The 17971-nt window shown below is 39.1% G+C and overlaps 1 protein-coding gene across 3 annotated transcripts in view; it reads right to left on the bottom strand.

The window, feature by feature from the left end:
- Positions 1-17971, bottom strand: part of TRAPPC9 (trafficking protein particle complex 9) — a 442757-nt gene that overhangs the window by 416106 nt on the left and 8680 nt on the right. For 2 of the 3 annotated variants that reach the window (XM_005426619.3, XM_031061592.1), the window contains exons 3-9: positions 14671-14816; positions 14171-14299; positions 10344-10370; positions 9048-9169; positions 7244-7369; positions 2350-2566; positions 83-226 (exon numbers count right to left, since the gene is read on the bottom strand). In XM_005426619.3, coding sequence (XP_005426676.1) covers positions 83-226; positions 2350-2566; positions 7244-7369; positions 9048-9169; positions 10344-10370; positions 14171-14299; positions 14671-14816 — 911 coding nt within the window. The remainder of the gene's footprint in view (positions 1-82; positions 227-2349; positions 2567-7243; positions 7370-9047; positions 9170-10343; positions 10371-14170; positions 14300-14670; positions 14817-17971) is intronic. The other variant, XM_031061591.1, reaches the window with a different exon arrangement.

Genomic DNA, 17971 nt, shown 5'->3' with positions numbered 1-17971 from the left:
TAATTCTGTTACAAAACAGAGTCACGTTATTTGACCGTGGATCAGAAGAAAGTGCAAATATTTGCTTCTTTAAAAATCCTACCTTGGTCAGAAAGGAAATCCAGCATGGTCTGGAGCAGGAAGGAGAGATGCCTGACACATAGGGCAGGATTGCCCATCCTCCTGGAAGCATAGACCAGCTCATGGAGCAGACGCATCTGCACTGCAGCCCATCCCCTGTGAGTTCCTGGGGAAAATGCAGGTAATATAAATCATAATAATTAATGTATTGTAAAGGTGGAAATCATCACAAACACATTGGTTTTGGTTTTCTTCACATGCTAAGCAGTAATTTTATGGCACTCATACCAATCACCCAATGGTTGTTACAAAATCCAACCCTTGTAGTCAACACAAAAAATAGGATTGCTGTATTTGCTTGAATATCTAAACATGAATCAAGTTTTATTTTATATGCTTGTCTATCGACTAATAAATGTACAGTTAAAATTCTGAAGATGAAGTTAACACTTCCCAAAACCAAAATTATACTCAAAACCTTTAATTTTTTTAAAATTCTCTGGACAATGCACATGAGATTTCATACAGAAATTGAAATCATAGAATCACAGAATGGTTTGGATTGGAAAGGACCTTAAAGATCATCTATTTCCAACTCCCTGCCATAGGCAGGGACACCTTCCCCTAGACCAAGTGGCTTAAAGCCCCATCCAACCTGGTCTGGGACACTTCCAGGGATGGGGCAGCCACAGCTTTTCTGGGCAACCTGTGCCAGGGCCTCACCACCCTCACAGGGAAGAATTTCTTCCTAATATCCAGTTTAAACCTACTCTTTCAGTTTGAAGCCATTTCCCCTTGTCTTGTCACTCCATGCCCTTGTAAAGAAAAAAAACTACCCAGTAATTCTTAACTCTCTTTAAAGATCAAGCAAGAGATATCTTTTTCTAAATGCTTTCCCAAGCAATAAAAGCAATAAAACTTTAGAACACAAGGCACATATCCTGATTTTCAGTCTTTAAGTTTCAGGCTATGAATTACTTCATATTTGTAGAGTATCTATGGGAAGAATAAATAGATGATCTTAACATAACCTTCCTTTCAGAACCATAATATGCAGCACTCTTCATGAAGCTTAACCTGCTTTTAGTAGTAAGCAACAGCAATAATTTTTAAATAACAGATATTTCGAGATGTTCAATACTTCATAAACTTCAACAGCCTTCCTTGTAATATCACCCATCAGCATTTGGCAAACTGTTTTAGGAATATTTACTGCAACCAAACCTTGAGAGTTTATATTTTGAGAGTGTCATTATTTTTCATGTGTGAAATGTCATTTCTATCTTAGAGTTTGCAGTGATCTTTCCATATGTCTCTAAAAGAGCCATTTTGGGGATAAAAAACGAGACTACTCACTTCAGTGCAACATGAAGGTAAGGGAAAAATGAAAGATAAATACCAGTCATGTCTTTTCTTTGCTTTTTTATTTATAAGTTCTTGCAGAACTTCTACAACTTCTCCCAACACAGTCCTATCCCAGGGTACAGCATATTTTTCCCAGCACATTCCCTATTCCTAGACTCTTAGCATCTTTCCACCAAGTCCACTTGGCATTTGCTACCTCCTCTCACATATAATCTGACTGCCAAATCACAACAGTTTTAAAAAACCAACACTAACCATCCACAAATACAGCTCAGCCCATCTCTTCCTGCTCCTCTCCTGCAGCTACAGCATTTAGGGAATGGTCCCCAAAACTGCTGCTGTATAACCCAATGCAAGGTAATATTAATCATTGGTATTGGAAAGGTTTAGTCAAAAGGAGCTGCTAAGCAGCAATTCAGCTGTCTCTGATCTCATTTTTGGGAAAATGTGACATATTTGACCCTAATAATTACATTATATATATATATATATGTGTGTGTGTGTGTGTGTCTATATACAAAAATACAAAGGATTTTTAATCCTTTTTGTCAAACAGCTATAAAACCAAAAGAAATACAGTTTCTGATGGGACAGCTGAAGGCACTTTAATTGAAAAAGTAATCCAGAATAATAGATGACCTTTTTATGTACTCAGAAGCATGTTTTCCAAAAACATAAGAAACTAAGTTCTCATAAATAACACGTAATTACTTCCTGCAACCAGGGAACCACAACAACACATTCAGCAGTGACTTGCAGAAATTTGAAATTACTGGAACAACACTAAGAGAAAGTGAAGGCACAGTGTTAAACAACTGCTTTATCTGCTGCCATTAGTTTCAGATGACCAAACAACTTAGGTCCAGGATGAAATCGCTCAAGGAAATTATTATGGAAAGCCAGCTAAGTGGCAATCCCACTGACCTTTGCTGAAGTCCTGAGGGTCCAGGGAGAGGCTGTAGCCAGGCAGGGTCTCCAGCAGCAGTTTGTAGCAGGCCCTCCAGCCGGGCTCGGGGATGCTGGGCGCCGCGCACTGCATGGCCGCGATGCGCTTGAAAAACGCCGATTTGCGGTGGAACCCGATGCGCTCGTACAGCTCCGACAGGATGCTGTAACGCTGGATCTTCTCCTCTTCTGAGAGCTGCAGTTGGAAGGGAAAGGAGGAAAGGGATGGTTTTTAATCAAAGATTTAAAGTGCTGGGTTTTAAAAAACAAACAGGAGGAAAGATATAATAGCAGACATTGGCGCTGCAGAAGGGCAGGGATTTGCACATAGCCAGGCATGACAGCTTCTGCAGCCAGGGAAAGTTAAGCTTGGTTCAACTGTTAATAAAAACTGCAAAGATGAAGTTCTGCAGCTTCAACTTTATTTGTAAGTGGTACTAACAAGTAAACAGTCAAAACAGTCAGTAACAGCTAAACAGCTCCACATTTTATGGAAGATACTTAACATGATATTGGTGTGAATGAAAGGAGTGCAAAAATATAGCACTTCCAAGATTTATTGATTCACTAAGATTTTCATCCCTTGAAGATTAAATCTAATCTTGAAATCTCAGGCTATGAAGGCAAGAAACTACTGTCTCGATTTTTATGTTTCTAATCTTGTAAACCACAATTTTTTCATTCCATGAAACTGCACTGTGATTTATACACCGTGAGATTGAATCACAGAATCATAAAATGGTTTGGGTTGGAAGGGACTTTAAACATCATCTTCTTCCAACTGCCTGCTATGGGCAGGAATGTCTTTTTCTAAACCAGCTGGCTCCAAGCCCCATCCAACTTGGCCTTGAACACTCCCAGGGATGGGACATCCACAGCTCCTCTGGCAAATCTGTGCCAGGGCCTCACCACAGCCTTGCACAAAGCAAGTTTTGGAGGGCAGCAGTGAGTTCAAGGGGAGCTTTTCCCAATAAGGTAAAAAATAATGTTAAAGTAGCAAAATGTCATAGAAAGACATAGATGTCTTCACTGAGTCAAGTATTGGAACAGCCTGCCCAGGGACATGGTGGAGTCACCATCACTGAAGGGCTTTAAAAGATGTGTAGCTGTGACACTTGGGGACATGGTTTAGTGTTGGGTTTGGCAGTGCTGAGTTAATGGTTGGTCTTGAGCTCTATTCCAACCTAAACAATTCTATGATACACTTGCACACAAGTGAGATGGAATTTAGTTAAAGTCCTGTTAGGCTTAAAGCTGAAACCAACTTGATAAGGAACTACCACCATGTGCTCCTTCAGCTTATCAGTGTATTGGCCTAAGTCCCAGGTAACTTAATTCCTTTTGCCTCTGGCCTGAATGATAATCTTGCTTTGGAGTCAGCCAGCCATGAAGAGACTGCCACAGAAACTCTGGATGATTCCTGCTCTGTGTCCCAGGAACCAGCAGGCAGAGCAATGCTGACACCTAGTGCACAGGACCTGGCACAACCAAAAGCAATAAAACGTACTTGAAATTACTCTAAAGCTGCCAACACGTTTTGCAAAGTGTTTCAAGTGACAAACTTCACCCAAAAATAGCCCTAAAGGACAGAAACAGCAACTCATTCTTCAAAACTGGAAGTATCAATCAGTCTGCTTAACTTCAGGCACTTAAAGGCTTGGACAGTCAAAGGGAAGCTGCTCACCACACTGGCTGGTTTTTTAAAAGAAAGGATTAGGTCTTGTAAGCAGAGCTTCAAAATGTCTTTCAGGCACTCAAATCCTGATATAATTACAAAAAGCAGTCTGTTCTCAAAAGTCACTTCTAATTTTGGATACAGGGATATGAGACACATCAAAGAGGAGTTATCAGAGGGCACCATGACCTTATCTGACAGTTCAAATTTTTGTACTTCAGGATATGAAGAAATACACAGAGTAGCAAAGCATTTTAGAGAGTTTCAGACAATTTTTGAAGCTGAAATTCCTATTTTTTCAGAAATGACAACAGAAGACAGTGCCTGACACAAAAGTACCACCCATCCCTAAGGCCAAGCCCAGTATCATGAGTTGTGAGAAAAGGTAATTGCACCAGGGTGAAACCTTTCAGAAATCAGTGCAGCTGGAAAAAAACAAAAAACACAAAAGGAAAGCACAGAAAAAATTTGGAGACGTTATCATAGTTCCCAAAAGCAATCACTCAGAAAGAACATGAGGTATCATACTGAAGTCACCTATTTATGCCATTTTTAACAGGTTAGAACAATGAAAAATATGGCAGCAAAGTTGAAAAGGGTACAAGTACATAATCCAGAAATAAAGCAAAAAAAAAATAGCTTTAAAAAACCATTCAAAAGCTATTCCTTAAATACAAATACTGACAATGTTCACTAAATTCTTTCGGATGATAAAAGACAGGCCAGTGCTATTTAGGTAGACAGGAGCACTAATAATTGGAATTACTATGAGAGAGGCAGCAGATTCCCAGAAAGCTTTATTTTCATCATATCTAAGTTTTTACCACTGTTACATAACGTGTTGCTTAATGGTTGTCCCCAGAGTTAATCAAGTATTTTCCTCAGCTGCAGAAAACCTTTTTTCATCACCACAAAGACAGCAAAATTGCATTTTCCTAAGCACAAACAGTTATGTGTTACTATCCAGGAATTTAAAAGAAGAAAAAATGAGAAAAAACCCACCGAGATACTCCAAGTAATTAATTCTGGGAAGATTGCAGCAGGCATTCTGCAGGCCACCGGTGTAACACCTACAAACATCTTTCCTGACCTCACAAATTTATAAAAGCTTAATGCTTGTAAAGTGGCTGCAAAACAGCCACCACCTGAAGCACAGCATTATTTCCACCTGGTTAATTTTTATTTGACTGCTCTACCAGACAAAGCTACAACTGCACCTGGAAAGGCTGTAGGTCACTTTCCAGGTAATGGAATTTTTCCTCGGGCTTGTTTCAAGTCAGGCTTTCAAAGAATGCAACTTTTTATTTGTTTTTTAATTATTCCTTACTACATTAAAATTTTATAATCTCACTTTCTCTGTAATTATATTTTACAATTTATTCCTCATAACTGGATGCAAAGTTAAGTCTTATTACCCTGCAGCTCATCAGAAAATACCAATTACATGATATTACTAGACTGAGTATGAAATTAAATTTATGGATAGGAACTGGTTTTCCTGTTTATAAGTCTTACACTTTAAACTGTGAGGTGTTTTTTTCTGCTGCAGAATATTGGTTGTGCTGATGTTCTATTTACCTACAAATGAAAAGCACTGTCCCACAGTTTATTCCCTCAGCTATCCCAGGATGACTCCTCCTCATGAGTTAGTCCAAATTATAAATACAACTCTTGTTTCCATGCTTCATACATTAAATCTTAAAAGCTGTAAATACAATTCCCAGCCATACCTCTCTTTATGGAAAACACATTTCCCAGCCCCGAAAAGCCCTGGAAAGTCCTACAGTTATTTCACACAATAATGCCAGCACAATCTCTGCTCCCCAGCCCTGCAGAGATCCCAGTCGGTACTGGTTTGGGCTGGACTGGTTGCAGGCTCACTGGCAGCTGGAAAGGGCAAAAATACCAAGAGATTTTGGCCAGGGGGTGAGGGTACACACACCAGTGAAGAACTGTGATTCCTTTTCCCAGGTCTTTGCCTGAAAGCCCCAGATTTTCAGAGTTATTTGGAGAGAAGGGGGATCACATTTTCTATTCCAAAGGAGGTTCCCGCCCTCCTTGTCAGACACCTGTCCTTCAAACCAAGATGCTGGGTCTTACAGGTCTCCTCTGATAAGAAGTGAAAGTTGCAATATCAGTGGTGTCAGGGAGAACAGGGTATTCTTTTCATGGCACTTCCAGAAAAAGAAACAACAACAATGTTGGAGTTTGCAGGCAACAAGAATAACAGCACCAGAACAAGAGGATGGGTGAACAACAAAGGGTGCAGAACTACCAGCAAAAAAACAGATTATAGAATTAAAGAGAAGGCCTTTAGCACGACAAGGATTATGGCAATTAAGGCACTCTCTAAAAAGACTGATGATTTTTATGACAGCTTATCAATTAATTATTGTCTCATTAATGCTTTGTTAGAAAATTTATTCTAGAGAAAGGATTCTTAGCAAATGAAAGAAAGTGTTCTACCTCCCTCATAAATCGGCTGTCCCTGTCTGAGCCGAATAAGGTCAATGGTGTGGACTTAAACTGCTCATCTTACCAAGATGTAATGAGCAAAAACCAAAAACCAAAAATGAAACCTAACAGGTTTTTATTAATCCTTTCAACCACAGCAATCTCTCTGTGAGCAGTGACACCAAGCTTGAGACACTGCTCGAGTGTTCATGTTGTTTTTGTGGTGATACTGAGCACTTTCCACACAGCTCCAAACACTGATTTCCCCCCTGAATTCCTTTCTGATTTGGCTTAATTAAGACTTTGCACTACAAAACAAAAATTCAGTTGATTAAGAACACTAATCAGACCCTTCAGCTCACTCTGCAACAGGCCATTCCTGATTTGCTCAGTTGCATTGAATGAGATGCAATCAAGAAAATTTTAAAAATCCACTGCAGAGCAGTCCCAGGCAGCTGGTTTTCCCTAGTACAGCATCACAAGAGAACAACAATGGGATTTTTTTTTACCTTCACAAGGGAAAAGAAGCAACGGAGTTTAATCTCAAACTAAGTCCTCATGTTTTTAGATGAACTCTCAATACGTTGTAACCCAGACTCACAGATGTGAAAATCCTCAGAAGTCAAGCTCTTGTCAGAAGGAATGCAGTGGTACAGAAAATAAACTGGAGACTCCTGAATCTAAGTAACTTCCAGTATATTCTGATAAATGACAAGAGAAAAAAACCTGGACTTTGCAACTGACCTGCCGAAGGTTGATATAAACTGCATTCTGTAGAAACTCAGAGGCTTCCATGCTCCTCTTCTGCATTGCCAGGACTCTCACAGCCTTCACACAAGCTTCCAGTTCAATCACCCCAGCATTCTTGTACTTGGAGAGGGAGAAAATTAAAATAATATTGAAGTATTGCACCTGTTAGATTTTATGAGCATTTCTGCTCAGCACATAAATCAGCTGTCACATCCTCCAAACCCAGCAATTCCTTAATGCTAATGACTACACTGTTAAATTATCAACATATGCCCAAGTGAAAGTTAAGGTGTCATCTCAAATATTATTGTGCAAAACAGCTGCTTTCAGCCTCTTCACTCACTGCTCTCATATTGAGAGTTCAGGTGAGGAGATAAGCTGGGAATATTGGAACCATTTGGGATAACCTCATATAAATGGTTGGTTGTGGGTGCTGTGTCTGCAAATAAATTCTACCTTTACAATGCAAATATTTTTATTGCTGCATCCATTTTCTCTTTAGTTAAAACAATATTCCTGATGAGAGAATTAGAAACCAATCTGACTGTTCCAATATTTGTTTGAAAAACATTTGCTGTAAATGACTGTTTAGTGATTTAGCTTGCTTAAGGAAGCTAAGGAGACAATGCAGATGTGCATTGAACTGTTTGTGCTCAGATAACAAACAGGCAATTTTCTAGCCAGACAATCTGGTCTGGTGATTTCCTCAAACAACACTGATACTGGGTATTTTATTTGGCCCACCTTCTGCTGAAGTTAAGCTCTCTTCAGGTTTTTATATTTGAAAACCAATGGGGGAAAGAAAGCTCAATAACAAAATGCAAGAGTTACACCAGCAAAGCTGTCACATATTCCTCTCTCGTGCATTTTTATTAGCAAAAGCAAATCAGGGGAGATTGAATCTATTTTAGAAGGTGCTACAAAAGTTTTTTCAGTTGAATGAGAACATAAAAAGTCTGCAGAAAGTGCTGCTTCCTCAGCATTCGAGCAAGGAGTTACTCTGTAGGTCTGGAACAGACAGGAGGTAACTGTGCTTGTCTTGAAGAGTTATAAATCAGTCCTGACACAAATTTCTTTGTTATTTCAAGTGAAGCTGCAGTGAAGCACAATTATTACTTGCTGAGAGCACAGTGCATATTATAAATAATCAAAATATAAATATCCTGCCTTAAGCTCAACTAAGTCCAATAATTTTATACTCCTAGACACATCACACCCTTTCAAGATGAGCAATGTACCCTTAAGGTAACATTAAAAAGCTGAATGCATCCTTGACAGTTATTGTTTTACTGATGGATTCTAATTTATCTGACACTGTGCCCAGAATTATCACCTTTCATTGCTCCTGATCATAAATTAACTCATGCACACAATTGGAATTGTTTCACTTGGAGAGTCTCCCTTTAACATGGACATGAAAATGCCTGTAATAAATATTTATAAGCTTAGTCTAAAGATACATTATCAAACAAGAGAAATACCTGAATTTAAAAAGTGATTAAATAACTCCCCTGCAATACAATCAAACTTATCTTTAGTGTTGATGTGGACACTGAGCCACCATCTTCACAGTAAAAAACAATTATTTTTCTTTTCTTATTATGACTGCAGACATCAAGCTCCTTTTCCATCTCAGGCTCTGAGCATTTGCACAAAAACCTAAAAAGTGCTCCAGTAGAGCTGGAAGCTGTTTTACAAACCTCACTGCCATGCTTTAAAAGATCCCCCAAAACCAAAGCCTCAGCAGTTCATAGTTGAAAAGTACTTAAAGTGTTCATTTATAAATAATCAGGATTACCTTGCCATAGTAAGAAATGGCTTCTTTATATTTTTCTATGATGTCTTCAGGACTCAGGCAGTTCTTGGCACGTCCTATCTCAGCACTGGTATCTGCATTGATCCCATTGGAGGTCAGAGCACCTGGAAGAGAACAGGGTCAGAAATGAGCACAGGGACTCTTGGCAAATGCTAAATATCTAAAAAGCAAGCTAGGGTATGCTGTAGGTTTGACACAGAATACACAAGATACACTTGCCCTACCTAGAAAGAAAGGAAATCATCTTTCACTTAGTAAAAAAAATTCATGATTTTTAGCCCTTATTTGAATGTTTAGACTATGAATAAAATATAGATTGCTAAACTTATATTATGGCCACATCTGAATAGCCAGCTTTAATCTTTGAACTATTCCTTCTACTTTAAAACTGGGTTTCTAAAGCACACCTTAGGGGAAAAAAAGGCTCAGACAAAACAGTAAGAAAATGGTTTTCTTATATAAGAAAGAAGGCAAGAGACAGAAAGGATCTATATAAGGGATAAGAATTTGAAATAGATGCCAAGGAAATCTGGGGTATTAGAAAGAATGTGGAAATTTTATTTTTAGAATTTGATTTTATTGGAGTTAACATCATAAAAGTGGAAACATATCAAAGGCTTGGCAAGGCTCAATACCTTCTTACATATTACTTAATCTGCAGCATTATACTGTAATTTATTTAGGATTATACACTAATTGATTTCTCCAAGAGGTTTTTCTGCAAAAATGGCAAAAAATCTCTGTATTTCAGAGCTGGCCCTAACTGTCAATAGACAGTTAGAAACTACTGTGAAAGCTATTTCTGAATTTACTCAGGGAGCAGAAAGAATGGTTTTTTACATACTTAAATGCTAAGGCAACTTTTTTTAATATGTTTATTAACCTTAATGAATCAGACCAAGCACATCTGGAGATTAACATTATTTTTATGGAAGTGCAAGATGTTTGTTCATGATGACTGAGGGAGCACCATGACACTACAGAACCACATGTGACCATTCACGTTGGTCACTTCAAAAATATTTTTAAATCCTCACTACTCATGGAAAGAAATCCTGTTGATCAGAATTTACTGAGACACAATCACAGAACTACAGTATTTATTTTGTGCCAGTTACCATTCAGTCTCTATGATTTGTCAAGATTTAGAGCCAAAACCTGAAGCATCAGGGATCACTACTAGTTTTGGCAAGTGACAGTAACTATCTATACAATTGCAAAACACATCAAATAATAATACAACAAAATACTTTGGAAACATGCAGGAAAATAATGTACCTGGATCAATGAGAACTTCTTGTGCCCCTAAAAGGAGGAACAAAAATGATTTTTTTCAGCCTTAAATTGAGCCAGCAAAGTAAGTTCTTATAATCTTTTATAACATCAGGCTTGAACAAAATCATCAGATTAATCAGGATTATCACTGTTGTTGTGAAGGACTACCAATTATAATTCAAGTGGTCCCTGTATGTTAAATCTCATTTTGTTAATAAATAAATGTGAAAGTCTATAAAGTTGCAATGAGTTCTAAGACACACTAAGAAGAATTTCAGAATTTTCAGTGTATAATTTAAAGCCATATCTTTTTCCCTTTATCTTTACTGTTTTGGTTAGCAAGTTTCCATTACAGTCCACTTAGTATTAATGCCAGGACCTACAGTACTTAAATCTTCTTGTGGGAGCTCATTTAGTCTGCACAATACTCTAAAATAAAATTTCCAAGTAATTTTATCCCTTTTAATTATCATTAATTTCTCTCCATCTAATTTTCTGAATAATTGAGTCATGTCAAGCCAGTAAACCAGACTGTCCATGTAAGAGTACTGCAGAGTTGGATTACCAGTATGGAACACCTTGTTGCCCTAAACTTTGGTTAAACATGGCAATAAAATTGTTCATATCAAGGGTTAAGCAGTCAAAAACAATTATTTTATCAGCAAGATAGACCCTCCCTTCAGTTGACTTGCTCAGATTCCAGACAGGTGAAGCAGAGATTTAAATCTAGATTGAAATATACACCAACATTTCACTCAGGTGTCATAATTCTGCCTGGGGAAAGAGCAACAAAATCAAGATCTTAGAACTCCCAAGAAATAAAATCCACTGGAGAAATCCAAAACAGCCAGTGATCTAAGCATAAAGCAATCCAGACTCATCTTGTTTGACATACAAATCCCACAACTGACACACCACATCCAGATTTCCTGGCCAGGAGGAACTGAGCAACTCAGAATCTTCCTTTACAGTGAATGCTGCAGAGACACATCCAGGAATTCCAGGGGACACAGCCTAAACCTGTCCCCATAGAAACAAAAGGGTTCAGATACCTGAGAAGTCAAAGCACCCTTTTCACAGAATAGTTTGGAAAGGGACCTTAATGACCATCAAGTTCCAACCCCCCTGTCCATGGGCACCTTCACCAGAGCAGATGGCTCAAAAACCCAACCTGACCCTGAGCACTTCCAGGGATGGGCAGCCACAGCACAGAGCAGAAGCTCAGTTGTAATTTGGAGCTTTCTTTCCAAAGTTGTTTCCACATAAAGCACACACCCCATCTGCTGAGCAGGTCCTGTGCTGCAGCCTAAAAATGCCAAAGGATGGAAATCACAAGGGATTCCAGAGGAAGATGTTTCTATTGGCTGGATCTGGGCAGGAAACTTCATCCTGTGAAGGCTGAAGTAACAGGCACAAGAGGTGCAATTCCAGGTACAAGAGGAAGCACTAAAGGTAACTCTCTTATCTACATGCCTCAAAATCAGGCAAAAAATTTCAGTTCCAAGTGTGGCATTTCTTGATTTGTGCAGAATTTGGAAACCCCTTTTTTCTGGCTTTATCCCACAGAAAGATTCAGAGGCATTTGTTCCTCAGACTGAGCACTGTCCTCACAAAATTAATTACAGTGAAAGAGACTATAACCAAAGGTGCAGTTTGAAAGGATTTCAAATGAAAGGCACCGCAGAGCCAGGAACAGGTAATAAAAAGAAACTTTCAGAAAACTTTGCAGGAAAATTATATCACAGCAACAGCTGTTTGGCCAGAGGGAGCTCAGTAATTCACACCTCCAAACACAGAGATCATAACTAGAGTTAGGGAACAGTATCTAATGGGCCACAAACTAATATTTTTGTCTGCAAAGGATGACCAAAAAAAACTGTAATCAATTTTTCTTCACAGAAAAGTCCTTTGAAAAATCTTGTCATATGAAACCAAAACACTTTTAAAATACAACTACAGTAACAAGTTTGAAAACTGGACTTTGAAATACAAGACAACTTAAATAGAAACCAGCAATAATATAGATTATTATAACCCAAAATAGATTCAATTATTCTGATAGCTGTGACTTGTTACCCTCTTTAGTAACCAGGAGTACCCATGACAAACAAACAGATTGCAACATCTCCTGACAAATATTCATTGAAAAGTAGATAAAGCTCACTAACCAGGTGAAATTGTAACAGCCAATGTAAAATGCATTCATAGGTCATGGGACCACATGCACAGATTTAATGACTAGGTATTGTATAAAAATTAGTGTTCTATCCTGAAATAAGGTAATTTTACTGTCACAATTATCTGATTTCAATACCCACAGTTCATAATAAAGGTAATACAAAGCAAGTGTTTACTAGATTGTGACTTCTAAAATAATACAGATGGGAGGTTGCTTCTTTTAGATGAAGGAATTAATTTTGACCACATTGCACAAAAGAGAACTTAACACCAGCACTGAAACCCAGCAGTGTTTCAGTGCTGAGTGAATGCACACACAGCAGCAGCTGTGCTGGGTTAGCCCAAAGGCCTGGGTAGCTCCCATCGATCAATGTATTTCCATTTTCCTACCCCAGCCCAGCCTCTGCTGAAAGCCACAGAACCTTTCAGGAGCTGTTAACACCAGGTGACAAGTGTCAGGTTGTGTGACAGGCTCATCTGCACAGCCACAGAGGAGTGGAGAGGATCAGTGACCATCAGCTGAGCCCCAATAACCAAATCAGAGCCAACAGAGCTGTGGGGGGGGGTGAAGCTCAGTTCAGTTACCCCAGCAGCTCTCTGGATCCCTTGCAGACAGACTGGGGGGGTCACTCCTACAGGGATATGGGGCTCACTGGAGGGAAAGATCATCCTGGGATTGTACAAGATTCTTTCTGGGGTGTAGGGGATGAGCCAAAGGCAAGGAGAAGGAGGGACTGAGACAGTTTAGGGAACAAGCATGGAAAAGCAGAGGGGAGGGCGTGTGTGTGTGCTGGTCTAAGCACCAACAACTGCAATGGGCTCTGGCTCTCAGCCTTGCGGGTTGAGGTGCCAGCCCCTGGTGCAGTGCAGTGCCAGCCCCTGGACAGACTGAGGCTGTGTCTGTGTTCCCTGTGTGTTCTCCAGGCCTGCTGGGAACTCCTGCTCAGCCTCCTGTCTGCCTGGACCTGGGGCCATGGAGTTGCAGCAGCCCTGCCTCTTTCACACACACTACCAGATATGGCACCTCTGAATGCCAAGGAGTTCCATGGCACACCTGGAGGCTGGATAAAGAGTAACTCCTTTCATCTCCTTCTCCTTCTGCTAAGCTCTGTTTGATGTCCTCCAGTTCTTCTCTTGAAAGAAACACTGAACCTGTGATCCCTACCATCCTTTTCCACAATGTTCACTGCATTACAGTTTGCTCTCATATTTCTCCTCACCCATCTCCTTTGCAGTCCAAGAGTTTAGAAAAAGTATACTAAATCTTAAATATTATGTTCATTTATTGGCATTTCATTAAAAAAAATCTATTTGTTACTCATTGAGTAGAGTAACAAATAGATTTAGAGTAGCAAAAAAACTCTGAATAAAATGTACCAAACTTAATTCTTCTTAATACATGCAGCCCTGCCAGATCTTATTTAATGGAAACTGTTTGAATCTCCTCCAGCAAAATTCAAACTATCACAGACAGGTGAAGAAATCAAAAGCTTTGCAATTCTCTGCAAAGCATGACCACATTAAACATTAACACCAAAACAGAAAAATAATTGCAAAAATCAAAAAAAAAAATTCTTCCCCAAACCTCCCTCCTCTGATTAATGCTGTCATCTGTATAATTTTACAGCATAAACCAGAAATGTCATCCTTACCTGGCCTGTGCCTGTTGCCTGCCTCAGCAGAAAGAGAACCTCCTTGGGCCCTGCGAGACCCAGCTCTACCCCCAGTGCCACCTGGGTAGTGATAGATGACAGATGCTGAGCACAGCCCCTCCAGGGCAGCTGCAGAGAAAAGAAAAAAAAGCCAACAGGTTAGTAGAGACATTTGCAGGAAGTGACGCATCCTGTGGTAAAGTCCATTTACACAAACAAAATGTGCCTGAAATTAGATGTCTAAAGAAAAAAAGTATCTTATGTATCTTACTTTTTTAGAAAAAAAGTATCTTATGTAGCACAGTTTCTATTTTAACATTATGTTATAACCTAAAACTATATTTAACACAGTACTTAAGAAACTTAATACAGCATAACTTTCTAACATAACACATATAATATTCATTTTCATATTTGCGAAAAGCCAGAATAAAATACATATTTACATAAAATACACATTTTTCACACTTGGGATTACAAGTGCCCCCACCCAGTCCTACCTCCAAGCCAGAGGAAGTCGTTGACAGAGCGCAGCAGCTCCACTGCCATGTGGTAGTGCACCAGGGAATCCTGCAGCATCCCAGCCTGCAGGCACAGATCTCCCACGTGCTTCCGCATGCGGCCCTGGCAGCGCTTCTTGTAGTGTCTGCAAAAGAGAGAAGCACTTCAGGAACGCTGCTCTAGGCTAACAAACACCTCAAGGCAGTTTTCTTCCCTCCTTCACAGCAGATCAATATGGATTTACTCTCTGCTTCTAAGCAGATAGGAATGCTAACTAACGTCGTGCAAAAGGAGCAACAATTTGAGGATATATTGGAAAAAGCCACGTATCACATATTTTGGGTACACAGCTAGAGTCACAGCCTTGAAAACCTCCAAAGCAAGGTTCCTGCAGACTACAGTGAGTATTTGGCTGCCTGTCCATAGCTGATATGCTGCTTTTTTGCTCTTCCAGTATACCCAAAAGCTCATTGTTAAGCCAGGGTGATCTCTTGTTCTGCCTTTCTCCTTTCCCTCAGCAGAGGATGGATTGTTCCTGTGCTTTCAGGAAGCTGTTCTTGAATAAATCCCACAGCTCCATGGATGCTTCCCACGGAATCCCTCACATTTTGGCTCTGAGCATATTAAAGGTGACCTTTCCAAAATCCTGCTCTGGGCAGGGGCCAGAACCACCTCAGACCCCCGCCCCCAGACCTCACAAACCTCCCCCTGCTCCCAGCCCCTTCTTTTAAAGGGATCATGAGTGAAAAAGCACCATCACTTCAGGCAACAGCTGACAGAGTTTCTCCTCCTACTCTTTTTTTACATGTTAAAATAAATGGTGATGTTCTTCCCAAGTGAACAGACAAAGCCTACTGAATATATTCAACAGACACCATGGTACAGCTGAAAAGGCAACTTGGGCATAAATCTGTATGAGAAAGGTACTAATCCTACTATTTTGTTTGGTTTTTTAGTACATTTCAGCTAAAGAAAAGTTTAAAAAGTAGCAGATGCAAAGCAAGACATACTGGACTTGGAAAACACCTCATGGTTTAAGAGACAGTTCAGAACAACTCTGCTCTCCCAAATCCATGAACAATCCTCCTGTTCTCCCTCCTGCAAAAGTATTCCCTGGCCAGAATGACCTTGCACTATAATTAGAAACTTGTTTTATGAGGAAGAAATTTAAATGTCAACTGAGATACTTTATTAATTTGTCTATGTTACTTTCAATAGTATATCCTGTTGTTCTAACAGTGTCTTCTAAGTACATCCAGAGAGGTATGAAAGTTCACTTTACAAATATCACACCAAGGAAAAACAGACTCTTATTTCCTTGGATAGTTTAAACTACAATAAAGGTCTATCAAAAATGAAAATTTAATTAGAAGAATTGCTGCAAATGTCATTCTTTATTGTACACATGAAATCCAAAGAATCTGGTAAAAATACAAAGAACCATCTTGGATTGACATAGTTGTAAACTCTGAGCTCTTAGGAGATGTAGTGATACTTTTTCAATTTAATTCCTTTAATTTAAATTAAATTGAACAGGTTGCCCAGAGAAGCTGTGGATGCTCCATCCCTGAAGTGTTCCAGGCCAGGTTGGATGGGGCTTGGAGCAACCTGGGATAGTGGAAGGTGTCCCTGCCCATGGCAGAGGGGCTGGAAGGAGATGATCTTTAAGGTTTGTTCCAGCTCAAACCAGTGATTTTTTTTAAAAGTTACCAAGACTATTTGAACTTAACAACTTTAAACAAAAAAGAAACAAACAAAAAAAAAACCCCTAAGGTTACACCCCCACTCCAGATGCTGAACTCTTATTCCCTGGAGTGATACCAGAATAAAAGAGGAATGTCAATGTTATGGAATGAAACCAGGTTGGGGCAGTGGGGAGTTTTTTCAAGAGATGAACTGAAATGTCACTGAAACAATGTCCATAAGGCATCTGAACCAACTGTCCTCATGAAGTCTGTAATGCAGAAATGATAAAGGAGAAGAGGCACAGAACATATGAAATGTAAGGGTAGGAATAAGGACATTCATTTATTTCCTTTAGATTTGAAGGCAGAAAGGCCAGGAGGAAGGCAAGAATCCAAACAATTCCATGTCACTGGTTTATTTGCCTTCAAGGCTATCAGTTTGGCTCGGGTAGTTTACACCACAAAGAAACATCTTTTCAGACACCAAATAATGTCTCATTCCTTGCAGCTGGTTTGGAAAAAGGAGATGAAGAGAAAGTAACTGATTTATACGGACAGGGGACAGAAATTGAAAAAGAGAAGATATATAGAAGTACAGACAATGGCCTTATAAAAACTGAAGAGAGAAGCTATCAGAACCAGTGTTATTGTCTACCAAAAAAAAGGAAAAATAAAAGGAGACAAGCAATAGGTCTCCTATTGCTTCTCTCCATCTAAAAAGTTACAAATAATTCCTATATAAATGTTCTCACTTTTCTGATCTAGCATACCATATTCACAATTGATGGGAAGGTATTGCCATTAAATGAAGCTCAATACAACTGTTGTTCTTCATCTTTCAGATGTGTCAGGAATTGAAATATTTGTCTTTTACTTTTCAACAAGTATGTATTTTATAGATCTTTTAAGAACAAAAATGCAAGAAAATTCAAAGTGAAAGCTGCTCTGGATGAACTATGGAAGGGCACCAAATCTTACCAAGATTTCGGTCTGAGCTTTGAGTTATAGAAAAATAACTCCATCAAAAAGTTCCTTTGTAATCTGGAATCAGCATTGCACAGGAGAGTTTAAATTGGTTATAAATCAGATTTTCCTACTCTCTGCACTCCAGAATGAAAATAACATTGTAAATGTTAAATTGCTTAACTTTTTTTTTTGTTTTTTACAGAACTGGTAGAATTGGAGAATCAGTTTCCTTATCCAACTATAATTCCTCTCAAAGATGCCACTGCTTCCAACTCCATCTCTGTGCTTTCAAGCAATCTTTATGTTTATGAACAAATTAAAGTTCTTATTCTCTCAAAACTGTACTTTATAAGCTTTCTTTCAGATTTTCCAGCTAGCAGATGGTTAAGTTCATAAATATGAGTCATACAGCAAAGGAAAAGAGATGATGCCTGACTCCTAAATCAGGACCTGATACCAGAATAGTTTTGATCACACAGCCTCACCACCAGCTCTGCCTAACCTAATTCTGCTGCTGATTTATGCCCAGTCAATATATCTGAAGTTTGAAGGCATTTATTCACCCAGACATCAATAAATATTGCTCATAAAACCACTGTTCTTTGAGAAACACTCCTTTATTTATAGAAAATCAGATAATTTATTCCTG

The sequence above is a fragment of the Geospiza fortis genome, unplaced genomic scaffold (genome assembly GCF_000277835.1).
Source record: "Geospiza fortis unplaced genomic scaffold, GeoFor_1.0 scaffold351, whole genome shotgun sequence".
NCBI classification, from domain to species: Eukaryota; Metazoa; Chordata; class Aves; order Passeriformes; family Thraupidae; genus Geospiza; species Geospiza fortis.
This window is presented reverse-complemented; position numbering and strand designations above follow the sequence as displayed.